General features: G+C 41.0%; 1 protein-coding gene and 1 long non-coding RNA gene across 4 annotated transcripts in view; one reads left to right on the forward strand and one right to left on the reverse strand.

Annotated features, from left to right (window-relative positions):
- LOC112426133 (uncharacterized) overlaps positions 1 to 1304 on the reverse strand; it is a 54715-nt gene extending 53411 nt beyond the window's left edge. The window contains exon 1 of the long non-coding RNA XR_003017410.2: positions 1178 to 1304. This is a non-coding gene — a long non-coding RNA (uncharacterized lncRNA). The remainder of the gene's footprint in view (positions 1 to 1177) is intronic.
- On the forward strand, positions 849 to 27377 carry LOC105478901 (NSF attachment protein gamma). Of its 3 annotated transcripts, none has more exons than XM_011736624.2 (13): positions 849 to 1054; positions 5373 to 5440; positions 7287 to 7371; positions 8116 to 8133; positions 9045 to 9075; positions 14617 to 14726; positions 14841 to 14907; positions 15182 to 15252; positions 20744 to 20822; positions 22700 to 22779; positions 23388 to 23517; positions 24336 to 24513; positions 26815 to 27377. In XM_011736624.2, the coding sequence occupies exons 1-12, from the start codon at positions 999 to 1001 to the stop codon at positions 24477 to 24479; spliced, it is 939 nt and encodes a 312-aa protein (XP_011734926.2). In that variant the 5' UTR covers positions 849 to 998; the 3' UTR covers positions 24480 to 24513; positions 26815 to 27377. The 3 variants fall into 3 exon arrangements, with proteins under 3 accessions (XP_011734926.2, XP_011734927.2, XP_070941791.1); XM_011736625.2 differs by having other exon boundaries at positions 27087 to 27377; XM_071085690.1 differs by having other exon boundaries at positions 850 to 1054; positions 24336 to 27377.
- Positions 27378 to 27526: the final 149 nt, after the last annotated feature.

Raw genomic sequence — 27526 nt, forward strand, 5'->3', positions numbered from 1 at the left:
ATGCTGGGAAAAGAGGGAAGTGTAAGAGCAGAGGGATAGGGAAAGGTGAGGAATCTGATGCAGGTAAGTAATTACTGGCACTAAGAGGTATGAGCTGGAATGGAAAGGGAATGTAAAGTGAGCTGCTTGAAACTGACACTACGGAGGGCACACAGTTATGAGTAAAGTCAATGGTGTGATACCAGGAATGTGTGGCTGCGCTGGTGTGGGAAAGATCACAGGAGGTTGGAAGCTGAGAGGCTGTATAGGCATTGCAGGAATCATCCATGTGGATATTGAAATCACCATGAATTATGAATGGAGACAACTGTATTACTGGTTACTATTTTTACCAGACCACTGTACGCGACTTTAGATCCCTCAACTTCCCGTTTAGAGCACTTATCGCGGCTTGAAATATTAGAGCGATTATTTGCGCCGGGCACGGATTATTAGACAGTAATCAGGGCTTACAAGTCTGTTTCGTTTCTTGACTGACATACGATTAATACCCAAAAGGCAGGATGGATAGATAGATGAATACTATTCTATCTGTGATACAGAGAAACTTCAGACGTAATAAATTATAAGGCCAAATAACCCTACAAACAGGATCCACAGTTTCACATCAATGAAAAAGCAAGACTTCAAGAGGGCAGGAGATTTTGTCTGCCGATTTTCCCGCGTCTAGCACAGTGCCTGCCACATATTAAGTGCTCTGCAAATACTGAATGAAAGAACACGCCCCATCAGTATCTCACCGCGCCTGCGCTAGATGCCCTGGGTGCGGCCAGCCTTGACGCGCTGCGCCTGCGCGATGTCTCTTTGCGGGGCGCCCCGGTCGGTTCCCAGCCCCGCTTCGCCGCAGAGGCTTGGGCCGTCCGGCCCTCCGTAGTCGCTCGACTGTCGCGCTGCACCAGCCTCCTCCTCCGCGTTCCCACGCCTATTTGGGCGGATTCTTGGCGCCCGAGGAAGAGGTAGGCGCACCGTGTCTCCACGTCAGAGACCGGACTGTGGAGATGGCGGCCCAGAAGATAAACGAGGGGCTGGAACACCTCGCCAAAGCAGAGAAATAGTGAGTGAGAACCTTCCATGGGCCTGCGTGTGGACGCCGGGTCCGTCTCTCACTGGCGCGGCCTTAGCACCCGGCGGGGCGGGAGGGAGGGGTCAGGGATAAGGGGACCCGGCGCGCTGGTACCTGCGGGGCTGCAGGGGCTCGGTGTCCCCTGGGTCGCACTCCCGGGGTCGAGCTCCCGGGATCGGGCTGGAGTCAGGTCCGCTGCGCCTCGGGCAGCGCCGTGGGTCCGCCGCGCCGGAAGTCCGCTCCCCGTGGCTGGTGTGGGCGGGGACCCGGCGCGGTGCTGCCGGGCTGGTAGGTAAAGGGGGCTTCTCTACTTGGGCGCGGTGCTTCTGAAGACTCCTTGTGATCGGGGCTGTCCGTGCGTCGGAGGCTCGTTAGCAACATCCCTGGCCTCCACCTGCTGGGTGCCGGTCGCACCTCCTCCCCGTTTGTGGCAACCCAAAATGTCCTCTGGGGTACAACATCGCCCTGTCGAGAACCACTGCCCTTGAAAAGCTCCTTGTGTGGAGGGGACCATAGGTTTACCCCAAAAACTCCTCGGTGAACCTTTGTCATCTGGCAGTTTACTTTTCCTGTGGGCAGGGACTGTGCTGCTTTCGTCCTTTGCTGTGTATGTCCTTCCACCTCTGGTACAGTACGTAGTAGGCACCCAGCAAATGTTTGTGGGACTGAACTGATTCTCCTTAATTTATCCTTTGGGCAGCCTCTTCCCGCCCCCCCCCCCCCCCCCCCCCGTTTCATTACTCCAGCGCATTTTTATCTGTCAGTTACAGTTAATAGAAAGCCAGCATCGTGCTCTGTGGTGGGGGCTTCACATACATCATTTCATAAGCTGAGATCTTCACAATAACTTTCCAAATAGAGATAATAATTTTTCGTAAGAGGAAATGAGACTTGGGGAAGCCTCATAACGACTTAGGCCAAACCGCACAGGTGAAAGATGGCAGAGCCAATTTTCAAACAGTGGAAAAACTCAGGCTATCACATGACTTGAGGCAGTCAGTGTGTAAGGTACTGGGGCTCGGGTTCCCACAACAATCTGACTTTCTAGTGGGAGCAAACGCAAAATTTGTAGTAAGAGTAGTGTGTAGAATAGGGACCCCAAAAAAAGCTGTATTAACTGTGCATAGGTAACGCAGAGGGAGAAGTTTATTCTTCATGAGAAAATTTGAGGAAGAGATGATTTGTGAGCAGGGCCTGAAAAATACAGAATGTTTTAGACAGAGGGGAAATCTTGTGAAAGAGATTCTGTGCGCAAACTGTAGTATGTATTATACACGGGCCTGAAAATGTGCTCTGGGAACAGTGAATGTAGTGTAGTCACAGTGCCAGAGGACGAGCTGGAGTGAAGAAGAGTTGGGGCCAGACTGTGAAGGGACGGCTTCTCAGATGGCTGTTGTAGGCATCTAACCAGAGAACCCGGTTAGATTTGCTTTTGGTGGAAGAAATGTGGCAGCAGGCTGGGCGCGGTGGCTCACGCCTGTAGTCCCAGCGCTTTGGGAGGCTGAGGTGGGCGGATCACTTGAGGTCAGGAGTTTAAGACCAGCCTGGCCAACATGGTGAAACCCTGTCTCTACTAAAAATACAAAAATTAGCCAGGTGTGGTGGCGCACACCTGTAATCCCAATTGCTCAGGAAGCTGAGGCAGGAGAATCGCTTGAGCCCCAGAGGCAGAGGTTGCTGTGAGCAGAGATGGTGCCACTGCACTCCAGCCTGGGAGACAGAACAAGACTCTGTCTCAAAAATAAAAAATAAAAAGGAAAAGAAAAACGTGGCAGCAGTGTGGAGAATGAACTTTGACATATTCAGTAAACAGACATTTACAAATTGTCTCTGTGTACTTGTGCCAGCCACTGAGGATACTGGAGTAACCAAAAGTGGCCCCTTCTTCAAGAGCTTAGAATTCACAGACGGGCAGACAAGTGAACAGAGGACTAAAAAGAAGATATTCAGTGCTAGAAGTATTCAGTGTAGTATGGTGGAGATATGAAGCAAGGAAAAGGTAATATGCTCCGGGTGTGGGGAATGGAAGAGGAGGAAAGGTGACTGTCCCATGAAGGTAGTGCCAGACATGTTAGTGGGTTGTTGACTTCAGGGGAGAGGTGGTGATGGCCTGGATTCAAGTACAATACAGTGGTGGGATTGGGTGACATTTGTCAATATGTAGTTGACATGCTTTAATGACCTGCCTACATATAGAGATGAAGGGTTAACTCCTAGGTTTCTAACTTGGGAGTGGGAGAGGCCTTCAGCCAAGATAGGGGATAGGGGTTAATGGATGTGCTTCGTGAGTAGGTCTGGGGCAGGGAGGTGTGGGGGTTCAGGCTTGAAGTGTTAGTTTGAAATGCTGCTAGACAGTTACTCGGTTGGTGGTAGGAAAAATGGGCCAGGAGCTTAGGACAGATTTGATTTTTCTCCATTTTCTGATGATGATATAGTTCAGTGTTGCTGAGTCATTTTGTAAATTGATCCCCCCCACCCCCACAGATGGTAATTTTGCTGTTTTCTTTTTTTCTGTGGAAATTGGTCAATTTCCTTATTGATTCTTTGGAGAAAAAGAGTCAAAAGGACTAACAGGTATAGCTGCTAAACCTAAATTAGCTATACATCTTTCTTCCTTATTAGTGGTATTCATGTGACTTGGGATGGTTTGCACAGTTTCAAACTCTCTGGGTCTTTCCGTGTATAGCTCCTTCAGCGACTGAATGATTGTATCTTGGTTTTAGTGGGATTAAAAAAATTATGTTAATATACAGAATGTAATGTTTGTTTTGGGATAGAAACAGAGGGTTATCATTTTGCATATTGCATATTTCCTCAATTTTGTGGATTACAGTAGACACACCACAATTTAAGGATATTATTTTTCTGAGCAGTGAAATTCTTGGTAAGCTTGAAAAATTGCTTATGTTAATTTGAATTTTGTAACACTATATACACAAACAAGTTTTAGATGCTAAGTGTGTTAAATAAATTTAATTGGCAAAAAATGTTACTGTAGCTGGCTGGGCGCAGGGGCTCATCCCGGTAATTCTAGCTCTTTGGGAGGACGGGGTGGGCGGATCACTTGAGGCCAGGAGTTCGAGACCACCTGGCCAACATGGCGAAACCTCTTCTCTGCTAAAAATACAAAAATTAGCTGAGTGTGGTGGTGCAAGCCTGTAATCCCAGCTGCTCAGGAGGCTGAGGCATTAGAGTCACTTGAACCTGAGAGGCGGAAGTTGCAGTGAGCCGAGATACCACCACTGCACTCCAGCCTGGGCGACAGAGCGAGACCCTATCTCAAGAAAAAAAAAAAAAGCTACGACTTTTTGGTAGTTCACATGGCTGCCACACAATGAAGCCTGTACTTCTGAGGGCTCCTACAGATTCCCCATCTTCCTCTTAAGATACTGGCCTGATTCATTTGAAGCAAGCCGTGTTCTGTGCAAGCAGGCCTTCACTAATTGAATGAAATTTAGAATTTAAGATGGCTTGGGCAATTTTTATGCGCACCCAAATTTGACAGTTACTGAATTAGTTTAAGTCTGAAATTATTTTAAAATAAGAAAAAAATAAAATATTGAGGAAAAGGCAAGTAAGATAAGAATTCAAAATTGATGGTTCTTTGATTTGGCATCTTGAGAAGCCAGTAGGGATCCTGGAAGGCAGTTTCTCTTGGCTTTTGTAATATCCTTCCCTTTCTGATTATCATTCTTGTTTATGGGTGGCGAGTTTTTGCTTTTTTAATTTTTTAATTTTTAATTTTTTGCCTACTTCCTCTGTTATTCCACTGAATGATTATATTCCTTAGTCTTTGTGTTCTCTCTCTGCAGTCTTGCTAGGAGATCTGGTCTCATCTATGCTCTTGACATGCTTATGATGCCTCCATTTATGTCTCTAGCCTCTCGTCTGTGCATCAGTTTCATGAGTCCCTCTGCTGTCAACACTGTGCTTCAGAGGTTCTGAAGCTTTAATGCACCTTTGGGTTCGTTAAACCTCAGAGGTGCTGTAGGCTTGGGATGGGGTCAACAATTTATGTTTTTAGTAAGTTCCCAGGCAGTGCTGATGGTGCTGGTCTGGGGACCATGAATTGAGAACCTGTAGGAGGAAACCACATACCTGTGACAGTGCGAGGGAAAGAGGTGAGGTCGTGTTTGTTAGGCATAAGTTTGGGTGGAGGCAGGTGACGCGGAAAGTTTATGCCTGGTGGCTCCTCCTTTATTTTCTTTTTTCTTTTTTTTTTTAAGACCTAGAAGGTCATTACAAGCAGAGATCTGACTTATAAATGTGGTTGGTAACTTCTATTAACTGTGTCTTTCTTTCATTCTAGCCTGAAAACTGGTTTTTTAAAATGGAAGCCAGATTATGACAGTGCCGCTTCTGAATATGGAAAAGCAGGTATTTTTGACTGTAGTCCAGTTGCTCCAGCATGTAATCTTAAAATAGTCCGATAACTTCATTTCACCATAATATGTGTATGCTTTCTACAAGGCTTTAATAGTTAAAAAACAAAAGGTTTTTTCCACTTGTTATTTTCAGATGTGTTGAGAGCTGAGTCAGAGTTCCCGGTACCTGCTGTCTATGACAGCAGCAGTGGGGCGGGGTTGCTGATACACGGCAGTGGGTTTTTAGTGTTGCTTATGTATTCTTCAACTCCAGTTGTTTGAATACTGTATCCATGAGTTTTGCCGTATTTCTCTATACTTTCTATTGAATAAGGAGTTTGTTAAATTTTTTGTTAACTTAGCCTCATCTTAAGCAGATCTGCAAATCATATGTTTGCTTGGTCCTTATGTCTTTTATGAACGTCACATTGAATGTGTCTGTTGCGTGTTCGTGAAGTGTTAAGCTATATACATAGTTTAATCAGTTTATATAAGATATGAACAATGTAAAATATGCAACAGATAAGGGAATTTACTAAAAATTTAGCATTCTGAATTATAGAGTGATAGCTTTCAGCTTATCTGTGGTAATTTGGAGTATAAATAAAATATAACAAAATTTTGAGTACCTTGAACACGTTTTCAGTTGTGTTTCAGCGATAGCCCTGATCACACGTGTTAGCCCAGCACAGAGAACATCTAGGGCAAGTGCTTTTGGTTAAACAGCAAATGCGTCTTCAGTGCTTTTATTTAAATCGGAGCAAGTTCTCTTTTTTGGCATCAGGCAATTGTTTCTCTCTCATACTTTAAAATTATGGAAAGTTCAAACTCCGTATGAGTTTTGTGGACTCATGCAGTGGAGCTTCTGGAGCAGAAGGGAGCAACATTTTGCAAGTGTCCTCTGGGAGGGAAATTTAACACAGATTTGTTTTCTGTCCCTCTGAGATCATGAACTACATTCAAAAATCAATGTTTTAGGTGAGATTTTCCCACTGAAGCTTCCTGTGTTTATTTTCTTTAAGGGCTTATGGAAAATCTATTTAATCAGAATAAATTTTTTAAAAAGCAACATACGGAAAAGCAGGGAAGGGAGCAGTTTCAGTATTTATTTTTCACATTTTATTAAAGAGAATTGTAAGAGTGTTTTTAACAAATAACACTTTTCTTAAAGCATTATGCTTTTTGCTTCTTTATAAGCAACCCTTGATAAGTTTTCCAAAATGTATACGATCATATTTTATAAGCACTCCTGTTTTGCTTTGATGATTACACTTTTAAAACAGCTTGCAATATACTTTAGCTATTTGAACAGTGAGATATCTTTTTCATAGACGGTAAACGGTATAAAAGGTTTAAAGAAAAAAATAAATGCATTGTTAGACATTTAAAGATTGTGCCAAAAAGAAGGTTTATTATTTTAAAAACTGTTTAATGTGTTTATTGGCCCTCGGTTTCTACGTAATTGAATGACCTATACCTAAAATACTGTTTTTATTATTAAAGGTACAACTGGTGAAGTAAGGTGCTGTCTTTTGTGACTAAAAAATCTGCCGGTCACTGGGGAGCATTAGGGAGTGTTGGTGTTAGAAAGATTTCTTGATTTTGAGTGGAAGTAACACTGATTTGTTGCCAGTAGTCGACAATTAAAAAAGAAAAACTTTTAAAAATACTCCTAAGTTATCGATAATTGGAAAAGTTGTAAGGAAATTGCTTTAGAAAAAAGTAGCATTTTATAGTTTAGGAAACTTCTTAAGTATTTGAAATAAGTATGTTTGTAATACTTCATATAAAATGCAGATTTCAGTGATGATTTGAGGTTTTTAATGATGGAAATGAGAGGGTTTTTTTTTCTATTTCAGCTGTTGCTTTTAAAAATGCCAAACAGTTTGAGCAAGCAAAAGACGCCTGCCTGAGGGAAGCTATTGCCCATGAAAATAATAGGGCGTATCTTTTTCAACTGTTAAAAAGAAGTTAAACAATTAGATGATTTTGGCAAACTGTTTTCTCTTGCTGTAAATTTGCTTTACTAACTGTGAAGTAAAATGTTTTTAAGTTAGAAAATTATTAGAAAAATTCTGTATTTTTAAACTCTGAAGGAGTGTTTATAGTGAAGTTTGATCATAAGGTCCACACTGGTTCGCAGAGCTACGTTTGAGAACTTATTTTCTATTGTTTGTGGTTTTACTTGATGATGGTTTTACTTGGGATGAAGTAAGGGAAATCTATAGACATGTGCTGAAGAATGAAGAAGTAGCACAGGTATTGAAAACGCATGAACTACTGTATCAGTTTTTTTTTTTTTTAAATACAGTTTTCCTTGGGTATTTGAAATAAAAATTATAAGTAGTTTAAAACAGTACATTTTCCTGAGGTATTTGAAAACTTACCGATAAAAAATGTTTCTCTTACTTGCAAATTGTAGTCATAATAACTTTGCACTTCAGTAAAATTTCAGATTATTGCATAATAGAAATAATTTAAAACCTGTGCAGTGTTTTGGGGAATTACGTAGTTTTAAACGATATCGACAGGCATTGAATTATTTCTTTTTTACCTGTTTGTAGGATTTGTCTTTTGGAACCAACTGGGTCAGTGATTTAGTTAACCATCTTTAAATACTAGATCTGTAGAAACTATTCGGTTTTTTTTTCTTTTTTCCTTAACTTTGACTTCGTTGCTTCCATTCAGTCTTTTCCATGCTGCCAAGTAAGTATTCTTCGTGTGTTCATGTAATTGCAAATTATGTTTTAAATGTGGCTGTTTTTCTGTAGGTTGGTAATTTTTTCCCAAATTATACATTTTGTATTGATTTAAATAATCATTTCTCTTTGTTTCAATTTTTACCTCAACATTAAAAACTAAGTCACTCCTAACTCTAAGATATAAAGAGTTTAAATTAAATTTGCCATAATATATTATTAGGAGCATTTTGTTCAGTAGCCTATGGGAAAAAAAATAAGTTAGAATCTCTGTTTTTCTCTGTTTGATAGTTAATAGTGCCTGTGGAAATGAGGCAGGAAGCTTTCTCCTGCCTTGTGGAGAGTAGTTATTTGTTGGCCAAGGCGGGCAGATCACTTGAGGTCAGGAGTTCAAGACCAGCCTGGCCAACTTGGTGAAACCTTGTCTCTACTAAAAATACAAAAAATTGGCTGGATATGGTGGCACGTGCCTGTAATCTCAGCTACTGGGGAGGCTGAGGCAGGAGACTTCCTTGAAACTGGGAGACGGAGGTTGCAGTGAGGTGGGATCGTGCCTCTGCATTCCAGCCTGGGAGATACAGCAAGACTCCATTCCCCCCCCGCCCAAAAAAAAAAACAAAAAAACTTAGATTTAGGTTTGTCGGATGGAAATTAATTTAACCTTACTGAGCCTTACATAATTTTGCATCTGCAAAATAAAATCTCTTTAACTCAAACGTCTGATGTTCTAAGCCATTATTCCCCATGAAAAAAGAATAAAAAATTATATTGTGTGGTAATACAAACCTGAAGTGATATGTTGTGCATGAGCCCTTTTTAATTGAAGTCACTTTCCTTATCAGTAGTTCCTCACTAGAAAGTTTCTTATACCCCTCATTTCATTAAGATCTCATCAGAGAAATTATATTCTCTTTGCAGAGCTTATGAGCAAGCTGGAATGATGTTGAAGGTCAGTAATGTTATGTCACAGTTGTTGTGTAGGTAAAACGGATTAACTACAAAGTGTTAAACAAGAATTTATGTTGGAGTTGAAAAGCTTCCTTACCGTAAGGCAAGAGGTGCTAAGTGTAAGGTTTATGTCCATTGTAACATTAACTGGACCCATAGAATACATTCTGTACATCTTAAGGAGTGTTAAAAGTGAAATATAAGAGAGACTGTATCGGAGGGAACTGGGAACAGTAGCGTGTTAAGCTCTATAACCAGGATAGATGTGTATTGCTATAAAAAGAGCTTTATGGGAAGTTTCTCTACTTTTGAGAAGGACATCTGAATGTAGTAAAATTTTATAAATATTTTAAAAATTACCATACATGGATTATAGAAGACATTTTTACTTGTGTGAATAACAGTTGGCAGCAGAGACAACCACAGATTTAAGCTTTTGCTACTTTAATTCATTCTGCATGGAATATTCCGACCAATGTGCCTGTGCCGCTATTTGTACTTCTGCTCCTCAAAAGCAGGCTAGGCGTTAATGTCCTGCTGTGGTGAGACAGAACATACTACTTTATGATGCCGACTCTCAAAGTATGCCAGCTGGCAGTTGAAATAAAGTACTTTCTTTTTTTTAAATGTTTCATCTAAAATGGTAAAAGCTACTTTCAAGTATTTATTATAAAGCTTTGTTTTTAAGAATCTTTACCTTAGTAAAGCTTTTGTTTTTAATTTCTCTGACTTTTATAATGTGAACTTATTTTTTTCAGTGAACACATGCTCATTGTAGAACAACAAAAAATACCAAAAGGTTAAAGAATGTTAGTAATAGCTGTTAACATGCTTAATTTAAAAGATTTTATAGTCTTTGACCCAGGAATTTCAATTCTGTGAATCTGTCATTGAGAGAGAGAGAGCAAAGATTTATGCATCAGGATGTTTTTTGAAGAAATGGCAATTATCTAAATTTTGAAAAATAGAAAAGTGAGGCTGGGTGTACTGGCTCATACCTGTAATCCCAGCACTTTGGGAGGCCAAGGCGGGCGGATTACCTGAGGTCAGGAGTTCGACACCAGCCTAGCCAACATGGTGAAACTCTATCTCTTCTAAAAATACATAAATTAGCTGGGTGGTGGCAGGCGCCTGTAATCCCAGCTACTCAGGAGGCTGAGGCAGGAGAATTGCTTAAACTCCAGAGGCGGAGGTTGCAGTGAGCTGAGATCACGCCACTGCACTCCAGCCTGAGCCACAGAGCGAGACTCTGTCTCAAAACAAATAATAATAATAGAAGAATGTTTAAATTATGATGCTTCCTCATGATAAACCGTTATAAATCCATTGAAATAAAGCTTTTCTGGCCAAACATGCAACTGAATTGGTATTTGGTGATGCAAGTTAGGTTATTAACTGCAGTTCCTTTGCAACTAGAGTTTCTCTTACAGCCAAAGAAGCTGGGGATCTGCTCTGGCCTTCTTCTGTCTCATTTTCCACTGAGAACTAGGAAGCTCCCAGGTGGCTGTTACAGTCTCAGTGTACTTCGTGCATGTTATTAGGATATACTTAATTAAGAAATGCTCAAACACTAATTCTCACAGCCTCAGTTTATATTGCAACAGCTGTACTAAGACTTGAATCTTCATCAAAATTTATTATTCAGGCATCATTTCCATTGCCCAAGTATCTATTTAATTTGAGGGTTGGAAAGGCACTACTTTGAATGAAAGAAATTTAACTTAGTGGACAGGGAAACAGATGAAGGAAAATGCTTTCTGGCATTGTTTTATATGTAAATTAAATGCCTTTGGACAGTCTTGGGAGCATGGGACTCCTGCGCTACATGGTCCGCAATTCTGTGGGCTAAAATTTCTACCAATTTGTCTTACAAACCTTCACATTTATTCACCAGCAAGGGTTGGAGAGTGCCATTTTGTAGACAGATGTGCAGGGAAGCCACAGAAACTTGTTGGATCAACCTTTGGTTCTGTCACTTGATGACTGCTGTGATTTCATATCCTGTTTGCTCCATGGGCACACAACCATTGAAAATAGGCATATTTATGGTGGAGGGTATAACTTTCAAGTAGGCAGCTCATCATTTTTTATGGAGAAGTGTCAATATTGTGGTTGGACCTCTTATTCACAGCCTCACTTGATTTTATGCAAAAGCAGGAAGATGTAGTTGCTAATTTTTAAACAACAAATAGCACTTGGATGCCATTTATACTGCCTTCTAACGTATTTTTTGCTCTACCTACTGGGTAAAACTCATGACGAATAGCTCCTGTGTGTTTTTTTGTTTTGTTTTGTTTTGTTTTTTTAATCCTCCCAAATGCTTTTATGTTGTAGATTCACAGTATATATGTAATTAGTGGATAGGTAAATTTGGGGAGGACATACAGTTGACCCTTGAGCCACCCAAGGGCTGGGATGCCAACCCCTTGTGCAGCTGAAAATCTCCATACAACTTTTTACTCCCCAAAAACTTTACTGATAGCCTGTTTTTGTCTTTTGAGACAGGGTCTTGGTCTGTCGCCCAGGCTGGTGTGCAGTGGCACAATCGTGGCTCACTGCAGCCTCAACCTCCTGGACTCAAGCGATCCTCCCACCTCAGCCTCCTGAGTAGCTGGGACTATAGGTGCATGCCACCATGCCCTGCTAATTTTTTAATCTTTTTGATAGAGACTGGTTCTCGCTGTGTTGCCCAGGCTGGGCTCAAACTTCTGGGCTCAAGTGATACTTCTGCCTCAGCCTCCCAAAGTGCTGGGATTATAGGCATGAGCCACTACTGCTATTGACTGGAAGTCTTATCAATAATATAAATAGTACATATGTTGTGTGTTGTATGGAATATGTTTTAAACTGTATTCTTACAATAAGCTAGAGAAAATATTAAGAAAATCATAAGGAAGAGAAAATATATTTCATGTTCTTTAAGTGGAAGTAGAGCACCATAGGGCTCTTCATCCTCATCATTCTCTTCACGTTTGAGTGGGCTGAGGAGGAGGAAGAGGAGGGGTTGGTTTTGCTGTCTCAGGGGGCAGAGGAGCAAGACAGTCTGCATATAATTGGACCAGCACAGTTTAAATCTCTGCTGTCCAAGGTTCAGTTGTATTCTTTAAAAGCAGAAATGACCCTCAGGACTAACGTGCCTGAGAGAGATTTTGTTAGGTTTCCCTCCCCTGTTCATTCAGATATTTTTCAGCAGATATTATAGACTCAGATTCTTTCATTGACTTTTGGTTTTATAACAAAAAACCCAAAAGGTTTGGTATATTTTTCACTGAGGTTTGGAGATGTATTCGCATTTCATTCTGCTAGAGTGAGTGATAGCAGTCCTTGTTTCATACAGTATCTTTCAGTCTGTTTTATTGTTAGTTTCCATAGCTAAGTAATAAAGTTATGTTTTGGGGTTGGCGAAAATGAGACCAGTTTTGTTAGGGGTATCCTAATGAATTTGTCAACTTAGCAAGGGACTGAATAGGCAGATTTGTAAACTACCCATGAGATGTCAGTGTGGAGCCTACCTTAAGATACAGCAAGTCAACACCAAAGTTGCTTATATAAACTTTATAACTAGCTTTTAAATGGTGTTTTTTAAGTTTATTTTTAAAGTGTTTGATTTGGAGATATTACAGTAGGACTGCATGATCCTGAGATGTATAGATTAACAGTAAGATACAGAATTTATCAGTCATGGAAGAGGGTTGCAAACTCAGATGAACTCAGGGTATAGAGGAATAAGTGAAATGAGTGAGCAGCCAGGACGCAGAGGCATTTGGAAGTGAAGCGCGGGGAGAAGTGCCGGGAGGTGCGTGCTCCTCTGGCGGGACGGTGCTGCCCAGCCCCAGCTTGTTGCCATACAGGGATGCAAGCCTGCCAATGCCGTAGCTTTTGATATTTTTTTGAAGAAAGCCATAAAACAGAATTTTCATGAAAGATCTAATTTAAAAATACCGCATGGATCAAGCAAAACACACTTGGAAGTGAGATAGAGTCGTTGGGCTGCCAGTCTGTGATCTTTGGCAGAGGTCTTGTACGTCGTAGGGACTTGGTAAATAGTTAAAGATAAAGAAATGCTTAGAAAACAGTGAAGAGCAAGGTTTTTGGTTTTTTTCTGTTTTCATAGATTTCCCAAAGGTCTGTGAAGTGGTGATGAACTCTGTGTAGAAATTACCTGGTACCTTTTTGGTTGGGTTTAATGAGGCTTGATTGGGAGAGTAATCATGTGAAGCATTTCATTTTAAATATATTTATTGCTATACAATGTTTTTGAGTCATTTACTTTCAGGAATTAGGGATAAAATAATTGCATTTCATATCCTTTGCCCACTCTTTGATGGGGTTGTTTTTTTCTTGTAAATTTAAGTTCCTTATAGAAAAAGAAGACATGTGGCCAACAAACATGAAAAACAGCTCATCATCACTGATCATTAGAGAATCGCAAATCAAAACCACAATGAGATCTCAAGGCCAGTCAGAATGGCAATGATTAAGAAGTCAGGAAACAATAGATGCTGGCCAGGCTGTGGAGAAATAGGAAAGTTTTTATACTCTTGGTGGGAGTATAAATTAGTTAAAACATTGTGGAAGACAGTGTGGCGATTCCTTAAGGATCTAGAACCAGAAATACCATTTGACCCAGCAATCCCATTACTGGGCATATACCCAAAGGAACATAAATCATTCTATAAAGACACATGCACACGTATGTTTATTGTAGCACTATTCACAATAGCAAAGACATGGAACCAACCCAAATGCCCATCAGTGATAGACTGGATAAAGAAAATGTGGTACATATGCACTATGGAATACTATGCAGCTGTAAAAAAGAATGAGCTCGGCCGGGCGCGGTGGCTCAAGCCTGTAATCCCAGCACTTTGGGAGGCCGAGTCAGGCGGATCACGAGGTCAGGAGATCGAGACCATCCTGGCGAACACGGTGAAACCCCGTCTCTACTAAAAAATACAAAAAACTAGCCGGGCGAGGCGGCGGGCGCCTGTAGTCCTAGCTACTCGGGAGGCTGAGGCAGGAGAATGGCGTAAACCCGGGGGGCGGAGCTTGCAGTGAGCTGAGATCCGGCCACTGCACTCTAGCCCGGGCGACAGAGCCAGACTCCGTCTCAAAAAAAAAAAAGAATGAGCTCATGCTCTTTGCAGGGACATGGATGAAGCTAGAAGCCATCATTCTCAGCAAACTAACACAGGAACAGAAAACCAAACCCCGCATGTTCTCGCTTATAAGTGGGAATTGAACCACAAGAACACATGGACACAGGGAGGGGAGTATTACACTCCGGGGCCTGTTGGGGGGTGGGGATTAAGGGGAGGGAGAGCATCGGGACAAATACCTAATGCATGTGGGGCTTAAATCCTAGCTGATGGGTTGATAGGTACAGCAAACCACCATGGCACATGTATACCTGTGTAACAAACCTGCACGTTCTGCACGTGTGTCCTAGAACTTAAAATTTAAAAAATTGCATTTCAGATTGTTAACTCTGTTTTTCTTTAACGGATGCATTTTCCGACCTGTGCGTATCCTTTGCCCAAAGGAGATGCAGAAACTACCGGAGGCTGTTCAGCTAATTGAGAAAGCCAGCATGATGTATCTAGAAAACGGCACCCCAGACACTGCAGCCATGGCTTTGGAGCGAGCTGGAAAGTGAGTGTGAGATGGACGGGGCTCTGCGTAGAAGTCTTGTCTTTATTTTAAAGAAGTCCTTGAAAAATAAGCTCTCCATTTCTCATGTGAGCCACATTTTCTTGTCTAATTCAGGCTTATAGAAAATGTTGATCCAGAGAAGGCTGTACAGTTATATCAACAGACAGCTAATGTGTTTGAAGTAAGTTTGAATCTCATTTTTTTCTTTAATTACTTAGAATGTTCAGATTAATAATATGTAGGAAAATAGAGAAATGCAGTGGCTACTTTTAAAACTTTTCCGTGCTCACAGTTGCGCGCTATTTCTTTTCTGTTAGAGAGTAGTGAAATGGACTGGCAGCTTTCGTGTTCCCCCCTTGATCCAGTGCCGTTACTTCTTTACAAAATAAATATTGTGGGATAAAAACATTTCAGCATTAAAGCAGCCAATACTTGTTTGTCTTTGATTCCTTCAGAATGAAGAACGCTTACGGCAGGCAGTTGAATTACTAGGAAAAGCCTCCAGACTACTAGTACGAGGACGTAGGTATGTCTTTAAAAACTATTGCTGTGTGTTTATACTTTGAATCCACATTTGGAACTGGAAAGTCATTTGGGGGATAGCTTGTTAATTTTTTGGTATAAGCTGTAGACACACCAGGCCACACAAGAGAACATTAACATTTACTAGACAGTAGGCACACTGAATTAGATATTAAAAGATCTGCTGTTTTTTGAAAGTGTAATGCCCAAATTTATCATGCACTGTGCTTTTTTTGGTTGAACCCTGGCTCAGCAACCTGAGAGGGAACAGTTTTCTTCATGTTATTTGGTTGGGTTATGATACCTCTCTCAAGGAAAAATAAGAATATTAGGATAAATGACAAAGATGCATAAACACCCATGAAAATTGACAGGTTCTTGACAAATAGTGTCATTAATACAATATTTACAATATTTACCTTGCAACATGTGACCTGAAGCACAAATAGTTGAACCTCAGAAAGCTAAAAACCTCTTGGGATTTCCTTTTGTTTTTTTACTTTATCTCAGTTTACTTTTAGTAAACAGTTTCTTTCATTAATAAAATTCTATCTCAATAATATTTAAGATAAACATCTTTAGGAGGTTGTAGGTCTGCAGATATCTTAATTGAAATTTGCCCAAAGCTTCCCAGTGACAGAAAAGACGCAAGATCCATTTCATGTGTCAAGGAATCAAAATAGAAATGACTGATGAATCTATCCTTTCTGAGACTGAATTAAATTTTTTCTTCATGAAGACTGCAGATGCTGAAATATAATTTAAATCAGTCTAGAGTAACATGAGAATAAATTAATCTAGAATTAACTGTTAATCTCATTTAGATAAGACTACTTTGTTTATAGGACCTTCCTTCACTGAGTAGGTTTTTTTGTTTTTTTGTTTGTTTGTTTTTTGTCTAAATGGAATAGAAATTTCATTTTGTTTTTAAATTAGGACTTTAATCATGAAGCAAAGTTTAATTTACATGTCAATCCGGGGTCATTACCTTTATTCATCTTATTACTTGTTGCTTCCCAGAAATCAGTGACTGAAATGCTAACTCTGACAGTTCCCAAGTTAAAAATGATTCAGTTTAGTTTCTGAAGATGTTTGTTACAGCAGCAGAGCTGTTCTTGGTGATAGCGCGATGACTGTGGCAGAATAGCTAAACTGTGAGGTGATACCGAGGTTCTGACTTGTGAGCAGGGGCCTGTCTTAGAAAGTGTCCTTCATTCTTTCAGGGCAGCCAGGAGGCAAGTTTTAGCGTAGTTTACCTCCTTTCTCATCTGTTCTCACCTCCTAATGCTCCCCAACAAGGCTCCCAGTGCCTTTCTAGAGCGCTAAGCCCCTTACTATAAGACCCCATGGAAGGTGGAGGAAGTGAAGTTGCAGGAAGGGGCAGAAGTTGAGGACAGCCCTGTGTGAGAGTCCACACTGCCTCAGCTCCCCTGAAGTATTTCTGCTTTCCATATCTTTGCTTTTGTTTCTCAAGGTATAGATTATCTAAAGCTGTGTGGTAGAGGGAGTAGCACAGGAAAGGGGAGAGGCCAGGATCTTTTGGGGGAGGTCAGGTGAGGAAGGTTTTCCAGCTGTCTGTGCATATTCCTTTAGAAAGCTCCGCTAGGGATGGGGGCCACCACCATCCTCAAAACATTACCAATGTTGCCAGTCGGTTTAGACATATCTAAAGAAAGCTATTGTTCCAAAGCAAGTACTGAGTTAGATTCTTCGAAGCCTCAGCAGAGGGGAGAATGCTAGTTGAATGAGCAGCAGAAGTGAGAATGCTGCGTAGATGTGCTCAAAGGGCACATTTATAAATGTAGGGCTTTTATTCATGACTTTGCTTTATTGGGTTTTTTTTTCTTTTTACATTAACATGAGTCCGTAAGATGTCCTAATTTAATACTTTTTATGTTAGTGTAGCAAAGTTAATCTATTTAACATACTAATTTCTTGCTTCTCCTTCAGTTCTGGAGAGTCATAGTTCAGAAGTGATTCAGAGTTTCATTTAGATTACATCTGGGATGGTCTTAAAGGCAGTCCAAGGCCAGTGCCCTTGTTCCTTTTTAGAAAACGCCTTTCCAGGCTGGGTGCCGTGGCTCATGCCTGTAATCACAACGCTTTGGGAGGCCGAGGCAGATGAATCACCTGAGGTCAGAAGTTCAAGATTAGCCTGGCCAACATGGTGAAATTCCTCCTCTACTAAAAAATACAGAAATTGGCTGGGCGTGATGGCGCACACCTACAATCCCAGCTACTCAGGAGGCTGGAGAATCGCTTGAACCCAGGAGGCGCAGGTTGCAGTGAGACTCCATCTCAAAAAAATATATATATATAGAAAAGGCCTTTGCAGCAAGTTGATCATGACCTTGTGCCTCTGAGAGAAGGTCTGTACCTTTGAGACAAGGTGTGTGGTCTCAGTGAACCCAAATCCCTCCCAGAAGATTCAGTTAGCAAAGAAAAGAGCTGCTTCTCACCAGTTGTCTGAGACAGTCACTAGATCCTAAACACAGGGAGGGCTGGGTGTGTATATGTTCAGGGGTGGGGTGTGTGCTATTAAGGAGAATCCCTGGGTTTCTGTCTTACGTAACTGTTCTGCCCATGGTGCCATTTATAACAGATAAGGAATATAGACACAAACTTCTCGGTGATGATCATAAACTTCGTTGGGAATATGACACATAAACTCGACATTTCTGTAGGTAGGTAGAAATAGGTTTTGGAGTTCAGGGAATAGTTGGGGCCAGAGGAAGAGTCTGAGTTGTGGTGAGGAAGGTGTCTGTTGAAAGCTTGGGGGTGAATGAGGTTCTGTGACAGTTTTCTGCCATTTGCACATAACTTCTGTCTGGTTTCAGTTTTGTTTCATTTGGGGAAGATAAAAACAATTTATTCTTTTTTCAGCAAAACCAGATTCTTGTCATTGTGTTAGGAATATTGAGTATTACCTGAGGGGAAAGTTGAAATCATCTGTGTTTCATTATAATAAGTAACAGGATACATTTAAAAATAGATGGCTTTATATGCTAATTTCATGGCCTTTTAGCAAAGTTGATCAACTTTTTCAACTACAAACTCATGTAAGTGCTTGGCTTTTTTGTTAGGTAAGTATATATTAGCACATAGAAATGCTATTATTATGTTAAGGAAATAAACAGTTTATGTATAAAGAATGCACCCTTTATAGTTAAATGTATGAAAAGTTTAAAATACTGAGGTTGCTAATAGAATGATATAATCTGGACACTGTGGGCACAGAATATTCTGATGTAATTTATTTTATAAAACAGGATCTGTTATAAGCTCAGGGTCACAATTATAAATAATATAGATACATGTAGCTGTAGTCCGCCTTGCATTAATTTCTTATTTCTGCATAGCAAATTGCTACAAACTTAGCAACTTAAAACAATACTCACTGATTAGCTCACAGTTTCACAAGGCCAGAAGTCTGGATACGATGTAGCTCGATCCTAGTGTAGCTAGATCCTGGTGTAGCTCGATCCTGGTGTAGCTCGATCCTAGTGTAGCTAGATCCTAGTGTAGCTCGATCCTAGTGTAGCTAGGTAGCAGAGCTAGGGTCTCACCAGGCTGAAATCAAGGTGTCAGAGCGGGCTGTGATCTCACCGGAGGCTTGGGTCCTTTTCCAAGGTCATTGATTGTTGGCAGAATTGATTTCCTTGCAGCTGTGTGAAAGAGATTCCTGTTTTCCGGTTGCCTATTGGCCAGGAACTGTTTTCAGCTTTGAGTTCGCCTTCAGTTCCTGGCCATGTGCCCCCCTTGGTGGTTCACAGCATGGCAGTTTGCTGCTGATTGGAGGCATCGGGAGCGCGTCACTCTGGTTTCTGGCCTCTAACTTAAGGAAGGGCCCTTTGTGTCCTAATCACAGGATAGCCCATCGTATTCCGAGGGTCACACCTACACTTAAAGGGGGATTATGCAGGAAATGTTTACAAGGGGCAAGAATTGGGAGCACTCTTAGAATTCTGCTGCCAAACCCAGTTTATAAATTGACTTTGTTCCAAAACTTTATCAAGTTGACCTGTGGAAATTCAGAACGCATTTCTTCTCTGAGTGTTATTTTATAAGGCACTAAGTTACCAGGGTGCATCCCATAAAGATTCAGTTTAACTCATGATGTAAGTAGCCATAATAGCATAAGCCAAGCCACTGTGTGTGTGGTGTGTGTGTCTGTATACATGCAACTATTTTTAAAAAGATAACACATAAGCTGGGTGCAGTGGCTCACACCTGTAATCCCAGCACTTTGGGAGGCCAAGGCGGGTGGATCACCTGAAGTCAGGAGTTTGAGACCAGCCTGGCCAACATGGCAAAACCCCATCTCTATTAAAACTACAAAACTTAGCTGGGCGTGGTGGCAGGCACCAGTAATCCGAGCTACTTGGGAGGCTAAGGCAGGCGAATCGCTTGAACCCAGGAGGCAGAGGTTGCGGGGAGCCAAGATCACGCCACTGCACTCCAGCCTGGGCAACAGAGTGAGACTCTGTCTCAAAAAAAAAAAAAAAAAAAAAAAAAAAAACATATAGCATAACATTTTTGTATTTTTATTTTGGGTTATAATACCACTTACCTCCCTTTGAATCCCGATAGTACAGACTCTTGCCCCTTTTGGCTGTTGGTTGTGTATATTCCCAATGCCCAGACCCCTGGTAGTTGCTGCCATAACCTTGAACTCATATTGGGATGACAGCAATGGCTACAGACCGTGCATTTCACTCAGTCTCAAGTTGTACTACTCAGGGAGTCCTGGCATTTGGAGTATACTACAGCTTTGCAGGGAGGGGAGGATTCAATTAGGGTTTGATGGAATTAGGGCTGGGGGAGTGAAAAAGGGGTAAGGGCCTGGAGGGTTTGGGGAAAAAGTTTTGGTGACCCCTTTCCTTGCTTTCATCTTCATTCTGCCATTAGGCAAAATGGAAGAAAAGGAGAATGTATGAGGGTCAGTGGAAAAGATGAATGTTGAAGATTGAAGATGCAGGAAGGCTTTTGTTTAGGTCTCTGACTTGCCACCCCTCAGTGCTGCCCTTTTAGGCACTTCAGAGCTTGCTAGGGCCACTGGGGCAGCAGCGAGAATGTGATGGAGGGACACAGTTGGGGGAAGGTACTGAGTGCCTTGGGTGTCAGGATGTTCTTTCAGTCGGGCGGAAAGAAATCTTGGGTGATTTAATTGAAGATCGTCTCAAATACGTATCACAAAGAAGTTGTGATACTCATTATTGGACAGTCCTTACCAAGCTTCAAACTCCCCATTTGACCTAACCCATCCTTGAGTTCTTTGCTTTTTCTGTCACCGTGCAGCCTGAAAGTGGGCGGTCAGACATTTGAAAGGCAAGCCAAATGAGCAGAGCGTGTGGAAACCTGGGTCCTGGGGCAGCTGCTACACTGCCTGTCCTCCGGGTGTCTCTGCAGTCTATGATGTCAAGCACATTTCTCAGGGCACCTCTGCTATCGATCATTTAGACCTGCTTGTTTCACATTTCTGTGTTTCGTTTTAGGTTTGATGAGGCGGCACTCTCTATTCAGAAAGAAAAAAATATTTATAAGGAAATTGAGAATTATCCAACTTGTTATAAGGTATTCTTTGAAAGTGTTTGTTTTTGGTGTTACATTAGATGGTTTTTTATACTGGTATGAATAAGTACCTAAGAAAGGATTCTATGGCTGTTTCTATGTTTTTGTGAAATAATACTTCCTGGGCCTCTATTTTTGACCAAGATAGAGTAAGCCCACTGCAGCTTGTCTCTCTGCTGATTACAACTAAACTACTGGATAAAATACAAAAGCAACCACCCTTGAACTCTGAAAAGTAAATAAAAACAGACTAATGAGAGGAGCAAACACTTGGAGAAACAACTACCATGGGAGTGAGTTTCTCGGGGGTTTTTTCCATTGCGTCTTGCAGCATTGCCCTGCCATGAGAGAAGCCCGCAGTTGTGGAGCTGGGCAGCAAAGGCTGCAACAGTGAAAACTCCAAAAGGAACCCCGCCTCTCTAACCAGCACTGGGAGAAGAGGTCCCATTGTTTTCCTCTCCTTTTTCTTTGCTCCAAGCTTGTGCCCAGGCATGGAGCTGCACTGTGATGATGGCTCAGGTTGATAAAACGCCACAAGGACCCCAGTCTCTTTTGCCAGAGGAACTAGGAAAATGAGCTAGAGAGAAAGGAGAAAATTCCAGAAAGGAGAGAGCTGGAAACGGAGTCCCCAGAGTGTGGATGTGGCCCACACAGGTCTTGGGCTTACTCTTCAGCTGTACTGAGACAGGCACCAAAGTAGCAGTGCAGCGCAGAGGTTGGAGAGCTAAGATCTCATCACCGTCGAAGTGTCGCACTGCCCTCTGCAGGGCTTATGCATGGAACAGGCCCAAAGCCACATAGCAAAGGATTTGAACTGAGTGTAGAACTTCCATCCACCAAAAACAAGGCACCACATGTAGTCTGAACCTAACTGGGGTGATTGCCTGCTGAAAACATCGTACTCTCCTGAAAATTAAACAGAGGCCGCGCAGCATCACATTCACAGTACAGTCCGGAATTAACATGCCAGACCCTGGAAATACGACCAGTTTTCAGGAGAAAAGACAACTGATGGCAACCCGGCAGTGACCAGGGTTTTTGGCATTATCACATAAAGACTTACAGTTGCTTCATGAGGTAAAGATAAAGACAATTGAAATGAATAGAAAAGAGGACCTGTTGTTTTTTATAGGAAAAATTGTTTTTATAGAAACTATAAAAATGAACTAAATGGGAATTTTAGGACTGGAAAATACATGATTGAAATAAAATACTGGATAAGCTTAATCTCAGAGATGACAGAAGGAAGACTTCGTGAATTTGAAGATAAATCAGTAAAAGTTACCTAAACAATACAGATCAAAAAGATGGAAAAATACTTCATAAAGACCTATTTTGCCAATAATTTATCAGTCATATCCTTGATCTTATTACTGCTTTTATCGTTGACTTATCAATACTATCATTGTTTCTGTTATCTGAAGTTTTCACTCATACATCTTTTTCCTAGTTTCTTTTTAAAGATTCTAAGTATCATTGTGGAATTATGGTCGCCCCCCTCTTCTTTTTTATTCACTTTTCAAGCTTGAATCTGTGTAGATATTTGAAAGAGATTCTCTTTAAAACGTGGTTGTGATCTAAGGCTTGCGTCAAAGTGTGGTCCCCAGACCAGTAGTAAGAGTGCCCCCTGGAACTTGTTAGAAATGGGTGAATCCCAGACTTGCCCCAAGCAGCCATATCCCAGGACATGAGAGTTGGGAAAGTACTGTTCTCAGATATTTCCCCTCAGGTGTCCCGTAGAAGTTACTATAGCATTTATAAATCTCTGTTTATACAAACAAAGACTCTGAAAGTTAAACTCCAGGTGTTTTTAATACTGCCAGGATACTGACTTTATTAAACAGACATAAATTTGACCATGATCCTCTCTTTTGTTTTAGAAAACAATTGCTCAAGTCTTAGTTCATCTCCACAGAAATGACTATGTAGCTGCAGAAAGGTGTGTCCGGGAGAGCTATAGGTAAGACGTTGTCTGGGCCCTCTTGACTTGCAGTGTTAGCACTTCTGTTTCTACAACTAAGATTGCTGCTAGGACAAATGTTCCTGGCCATGAGACTGTTATTTCTAAATCTTAGGAGTGCTCGTCTACCATTTCATCTTTTACAGTGGGCATTTTACACGTTTTGTTTTTTGTTTGTTTGTTTGTTTCCTTTCCTGTATTTTTCTCTTGGGGACCTCCATGGAAGTGAATGACTTTAGTCGTTTTAGTCATTTTGTTTTATTTGCCTTCTAAGAAAAAAAGAATAAGAAAAAGGAGAAAAAAATTCTCAGATTGTATGTTACAGAAATCAAAATGAGGGATTTTCTTAGTGTTTAACATGAGCAGTCTTAATCTCAACACTGTTAACATTTGGGCTGGATGATTCTTTGTGGTTGGGCCTGTCCTGTGCACTGCAGGCTGGTTAGTGGGATCCCCGGTCTCTGCCCTCTAGATGCCACTAGCATTCCCACACTTTTAAGTACCAGAATGTCTCCAGACATTGTCACATGCCAGGGGCAGAGTCATCCCTGCCTGAGTTGTGTTCTTTTAAGGAGAAGGTAAAGACGTGTGATTTGTGCTCACTGCAGCATCCCCGGGTTCAATGGCAGTGAAGACTGTGCTGCGCTGGAACAGCTTCTTGAAGGTTATGACCAGCAGGACCAAGATCAAGTGTCAGATGTCTGCAACTCACCGCTTTTCAAGTACATGGACAATGATGTAAGTGGACCTGTTTGCGTAGCTTTCATCTTTTCTCTTGAAAGAAAGGTTTCTAGTGAGATTTTTACCCGTGTAATTAAGAGGTTTTTTCCTACCTCTTTTTTTCTTCTCAAACTACTACTCATAAGGAAACTGACCACTTGCATTGAATTTCACCATAGATTTAGATAAAATAGATGGTAGTTGTGTGGTTTATAGCCATTTACTCACCCGTCTAACTGTTGACCATGTACATATTTTAAAATTCAAGCTTATTTCTCAACTTTCCCTCTATCTGTTGTCCTGCATAGGCTGCTTTTACTCGTTTCTTTTAGACGGACTGTCTGAAAGAAACCCATTCTGTAGTGGCCTTTGTAATTCAGTAGACTTGTGGGGATCCGTGACGACTAGCTACGTGTTGCAGGTCGCTAATCATCTCTAAACCTCAGTTAATTCATTCATAAAATGAAGCCCCTAGTACCTGTCTTGCTGGACTGTTGTGAGGAATACATTAGTCAGTGTGTGAGAAACATCCTCACGTGATGCCTTGCATGTAAAGTGAACCAGGACTCTAAGTTTTTATTTGTTCTGTTTTTTCAGTGGATTTGTAAGTACCTGTTTTAATTAAGAAATTATAATTGATACTTTTACTAGTTGTGTACCTGCCCCACCGTGGCCATGAGGCATCTGGAGAACAGCGTTACTGGGTTTTGTTTTCCATCTGAATGGCAGAATTGGTGGTCATGAGGGCGGAGAGCCAGGCTGTCTTTTTAGAGCTGAGTAAAACGTGTCGGGATTCTAGTTATCCAGCTTTTAAGAACATGCTCTGTTGTTGACAGTATGCTAAGCTGGGCCTGAGTTTGGTGGTTCCAGGAGGGGGAATCAAGAAGAAATCACCCGCAACACCACAGGCCAAGCCTGATGGTGTCACTGCCACAGCTGCTGAAGAAGAGGAAGACGAATACTCAGGAGGACTATGCTAGTATTTTGCTTGCTGAAAAGAAAAGGGAAACAAAGGTAAAAATCCTGACATGCCATTTCAAGGACTTGGGAATAGATTAGGGATATACGTACTTCATTACAGTCATGTTGGATCCTAATAAAGACTTAGGATCTTTAGTTACCATCTCCCCAAATCACTCATTGTATCCATTACCTGTGAAGCATATCTTTTTCTTTCCATAAGAGCTTTTCTAAGACACCAGCAGGAATTTACAGAAAATGGACTGTCTATGTTTTAATATAGCTGATGAAAAAATTTGCAAGCCAAATTATACATAAATTATGTTCTAAACAAAAGGGGTAATAAGCATAGGTATTCTTCTCTCTTGGACGCTTGTAAGTTACTGTTAGTGAATTGTTTTTTACATTTAATAATTGCTGCTAAAAGTAATGTTTACTGATAAAAAATTATTTTAAAATTTGTTTTGGAAAGGAAATTTACCCCCATGATGTTAGATACATTTAAATTATCAAGTCTTTTCAGAGATGAGATGGAGACAGGAAGTTATTTTGAGCCTTACAATATTATTTAGCCCAATAAAAGATGGATTGAAGCTCTTATTATGAGTTTGAAAAATTTTGAAGGTAGCATATTAAAGTGATTCTATAAATATCTTCAGTCCTCTCTGAAGTGTGGGTATTTTCTTCTATCTAAAAAGTACATACAGTGACTGTCTTCAAATCTACTTGGTTCTTGACCAAATAGGAGCTCATGGGTAATGAATACCTTCGGGGGTTTTGTTGTTTTTTTAAGGGTCTCACTCTGTTGCCCAGGCGGGAGTGCAGTGGTGCGATCACAGCTCCCTGCAGCCTCTCCTGGACTCAGGTGATTCTGCCACCTCAGTCCCGAGTAGCTGGAACTACAGGCATGCACCACCATGCCAGGCTAATTTTTTTATTTTTTTATTTTTATTTTTTTGCTATTTTTTGTAGAGATGGGGTTGCTCCATGTTGCACAGGCTGTTCTCAAACTCCTAAGCTCAAGCCATCTGCCTGTCTTGGCCTCCCAAAGTGCTGGGATTGTAGACATAAGCCCCCTCACCCAGCGTACGAATATCTTTCTAACATTGTAAGAATGAGGTAATGTTTCCATCCATCTAATACAGATATATTTCTTCCCTCCAAAATAATTTGGTTTGTTTTATTGTAACTCAGTCTTAAGTTGACATGGAAAATGCTATATAGGCCAGGCGCGGTGGCTGCTGCCTGTAATCCCAGCACTTTGGGAGACCGAGGCTGGCAGATCACGAGGTCAGGAGATCGAGACCATCCTGGCTAACATGGTGAAACCCCTAGTCTCTACTAAAAATACAAAAAAAATTAGCCGGACATGGTGGCGGGCGCCTGTAGTCCCAGCTATTTGGGAGGCTGAGGCAGGAGAATGGCGTAAACCCGGGAGGCAGAGCTTGCAGTGAGCCGAGATCATGCCACTCGCTGCACTGCAGGCTGGGCGACAGAGTGAGACTCTGTCTCAAAAAAAAAAAAAAAAAGAAAAAGAAAATGCTATGTACTATGAAAACTTAACTGAAAGGGAAGAATCATTTTAGAAAGACATATTTAAAACACCGCACTGCTAATATATTGATCCTTTGTAGTTATTTCCTAAAATGCTGTTTTCGAAACATTCCTTTATCACCCTGTGTGGCTTAGACCTATCTCATAATCTGTTAATTGGAAAGAGGCTGCAAACACCAGTAGTGTGCATTCTGCAGGTACACGCTGCCGAAGAAATTTCCTGCTTATTCATGCCCCGTCTCTGTCTCTTTTAGAGTCATAACTTATTTAAGTATAGGATGCTTGATTTTGCTAGACTTTCTGAAAACACCAAGGTGGAGTATCAGAAGTGATTTTAGTCACAATTAGTTCTGTGGGAGAGCTTAGACAGAATAACATCCTCCTTTGGGAGGTGGTCTTGGGTGCGTGAATGTTGGTGTACGGTCTTTATTTTAGGTCTGATACAAAACGCTAATAAATTTAATGTTTTTCTTCCTTAATTTATTGGCATAGTTCTTCAGGTAGCAGCTCATTTTTATTAATGATATTGGGATTAACTATGAACAAGCTATGTGTAGACATTTGCATTTAAGGACATTGCGGTGTTTCAAAGATCCCATCATTGCAGCTTGTATCCTTTAGATCCAATCAGAAACTTCTGGTGTCTTACATTAATGCTCATTTGAGCTAATCAGTAATCTGTTTAAACAGATTTGGCAATACTTTAAAGGTATTGTAGACTATTTATTTATAGATCATATTACCCTTAAAGTCTTAGGGGAAAAAAGTTGTCTCATGTACTGAAAACTTTTTTTTAAAAAGGTGATGATGAAGTGCATTCTGTAGCAGCAGCGCAGCCGGGCTTTAAACCACACAGAAGGCTGTGTCCAAGGGCAGCCTCCTTCACCCTTCCTGCCCCCAGTGAGGACTGGATAACCAGGACTTGGGGATATTCTTTGTTGTCAGGGTTATTCTATGTAGTAAAGAATATTTGGTTCACATTTATACATTTTCTTTTTCCACTCACATAAGTTTCTATCTTGAGGGCATAGTCCAAAGTGTAAAACTTGGTGTTTACGAGAATTGTCTTCCAGAACTCCACTGTCCTCGCTTTCACCGAAGTGGAAGTCTGCATGAATATGCTCAGAATCTACTGTCCAACATTCTGTTACGTTGTAAGTGAAGTCCACCTACAAAATAGATTTAATATATTGAATTTATTTGTACATATGCAGAGTATGGTATTCGTGTATGGAATCTGCTTTATTCCTATTTTTTCCAACTCTGAAGAGTAGAATATTAAATGTGTTGTTATGGAAATGCAGAGTATTGCTTCTATAGGAAGATAATTATGAAAATAAAACCTGAAACTATGTAAATATGATTATTCTTTGTATTATTTATTTTGTTTAGCTTGTTAATTTTCTTTTTTCCAGGGACACATTCTCTTAATTATATGACTTCAGCATTATTTTACAAGGACAGTATTTTGTTATCTGCAGTTGTCTTTTCTGCTCTTTGGGAGTAAGGTACC

Source organism: Macaca nemestrina, chromosome 19, assembly GCF_043159975.1.
Source record: "Macaca nemestrina isolate mMacNem1 chromosome 19, mMacNem.hap1, whole genome shotgun sequence".
NCBI classification, from domain to species: domain Eukaryota; kingdom Metazoa; phylum Chordata; class Mammalia; order Primates; family Cercopithecidae; genus Macaca; species Macaca nemestrina.

What these genes read in the sequence shown, in the direction of transcription:
- LOC105478901 (XM_011736624.2), top strand. Translation starts at nt 999, where the DNA reads ATGGCGGCCCAGAAGATAAACGAGGGGCTGGAACACCTCGCCAAAGCA. An exon ending in TTCTGAATATGGAAAAGCAG is followed by an intron (nt 5,441 to 7,286) that starts GTATTTTTGACT and finishes TTTCTATTTCAG; the next exon opens with CTGTTGCTTTTAAAAATGCC. An exon ending in ATTATCCAACTTGTTATAAG is followed by an intron (nt 20,823 to 22,699) that starts GTATTCTTTGAA and finishes CTTTTGTTTTAG; the next exon opens with AAAACAATTGCTCAAGTCTT.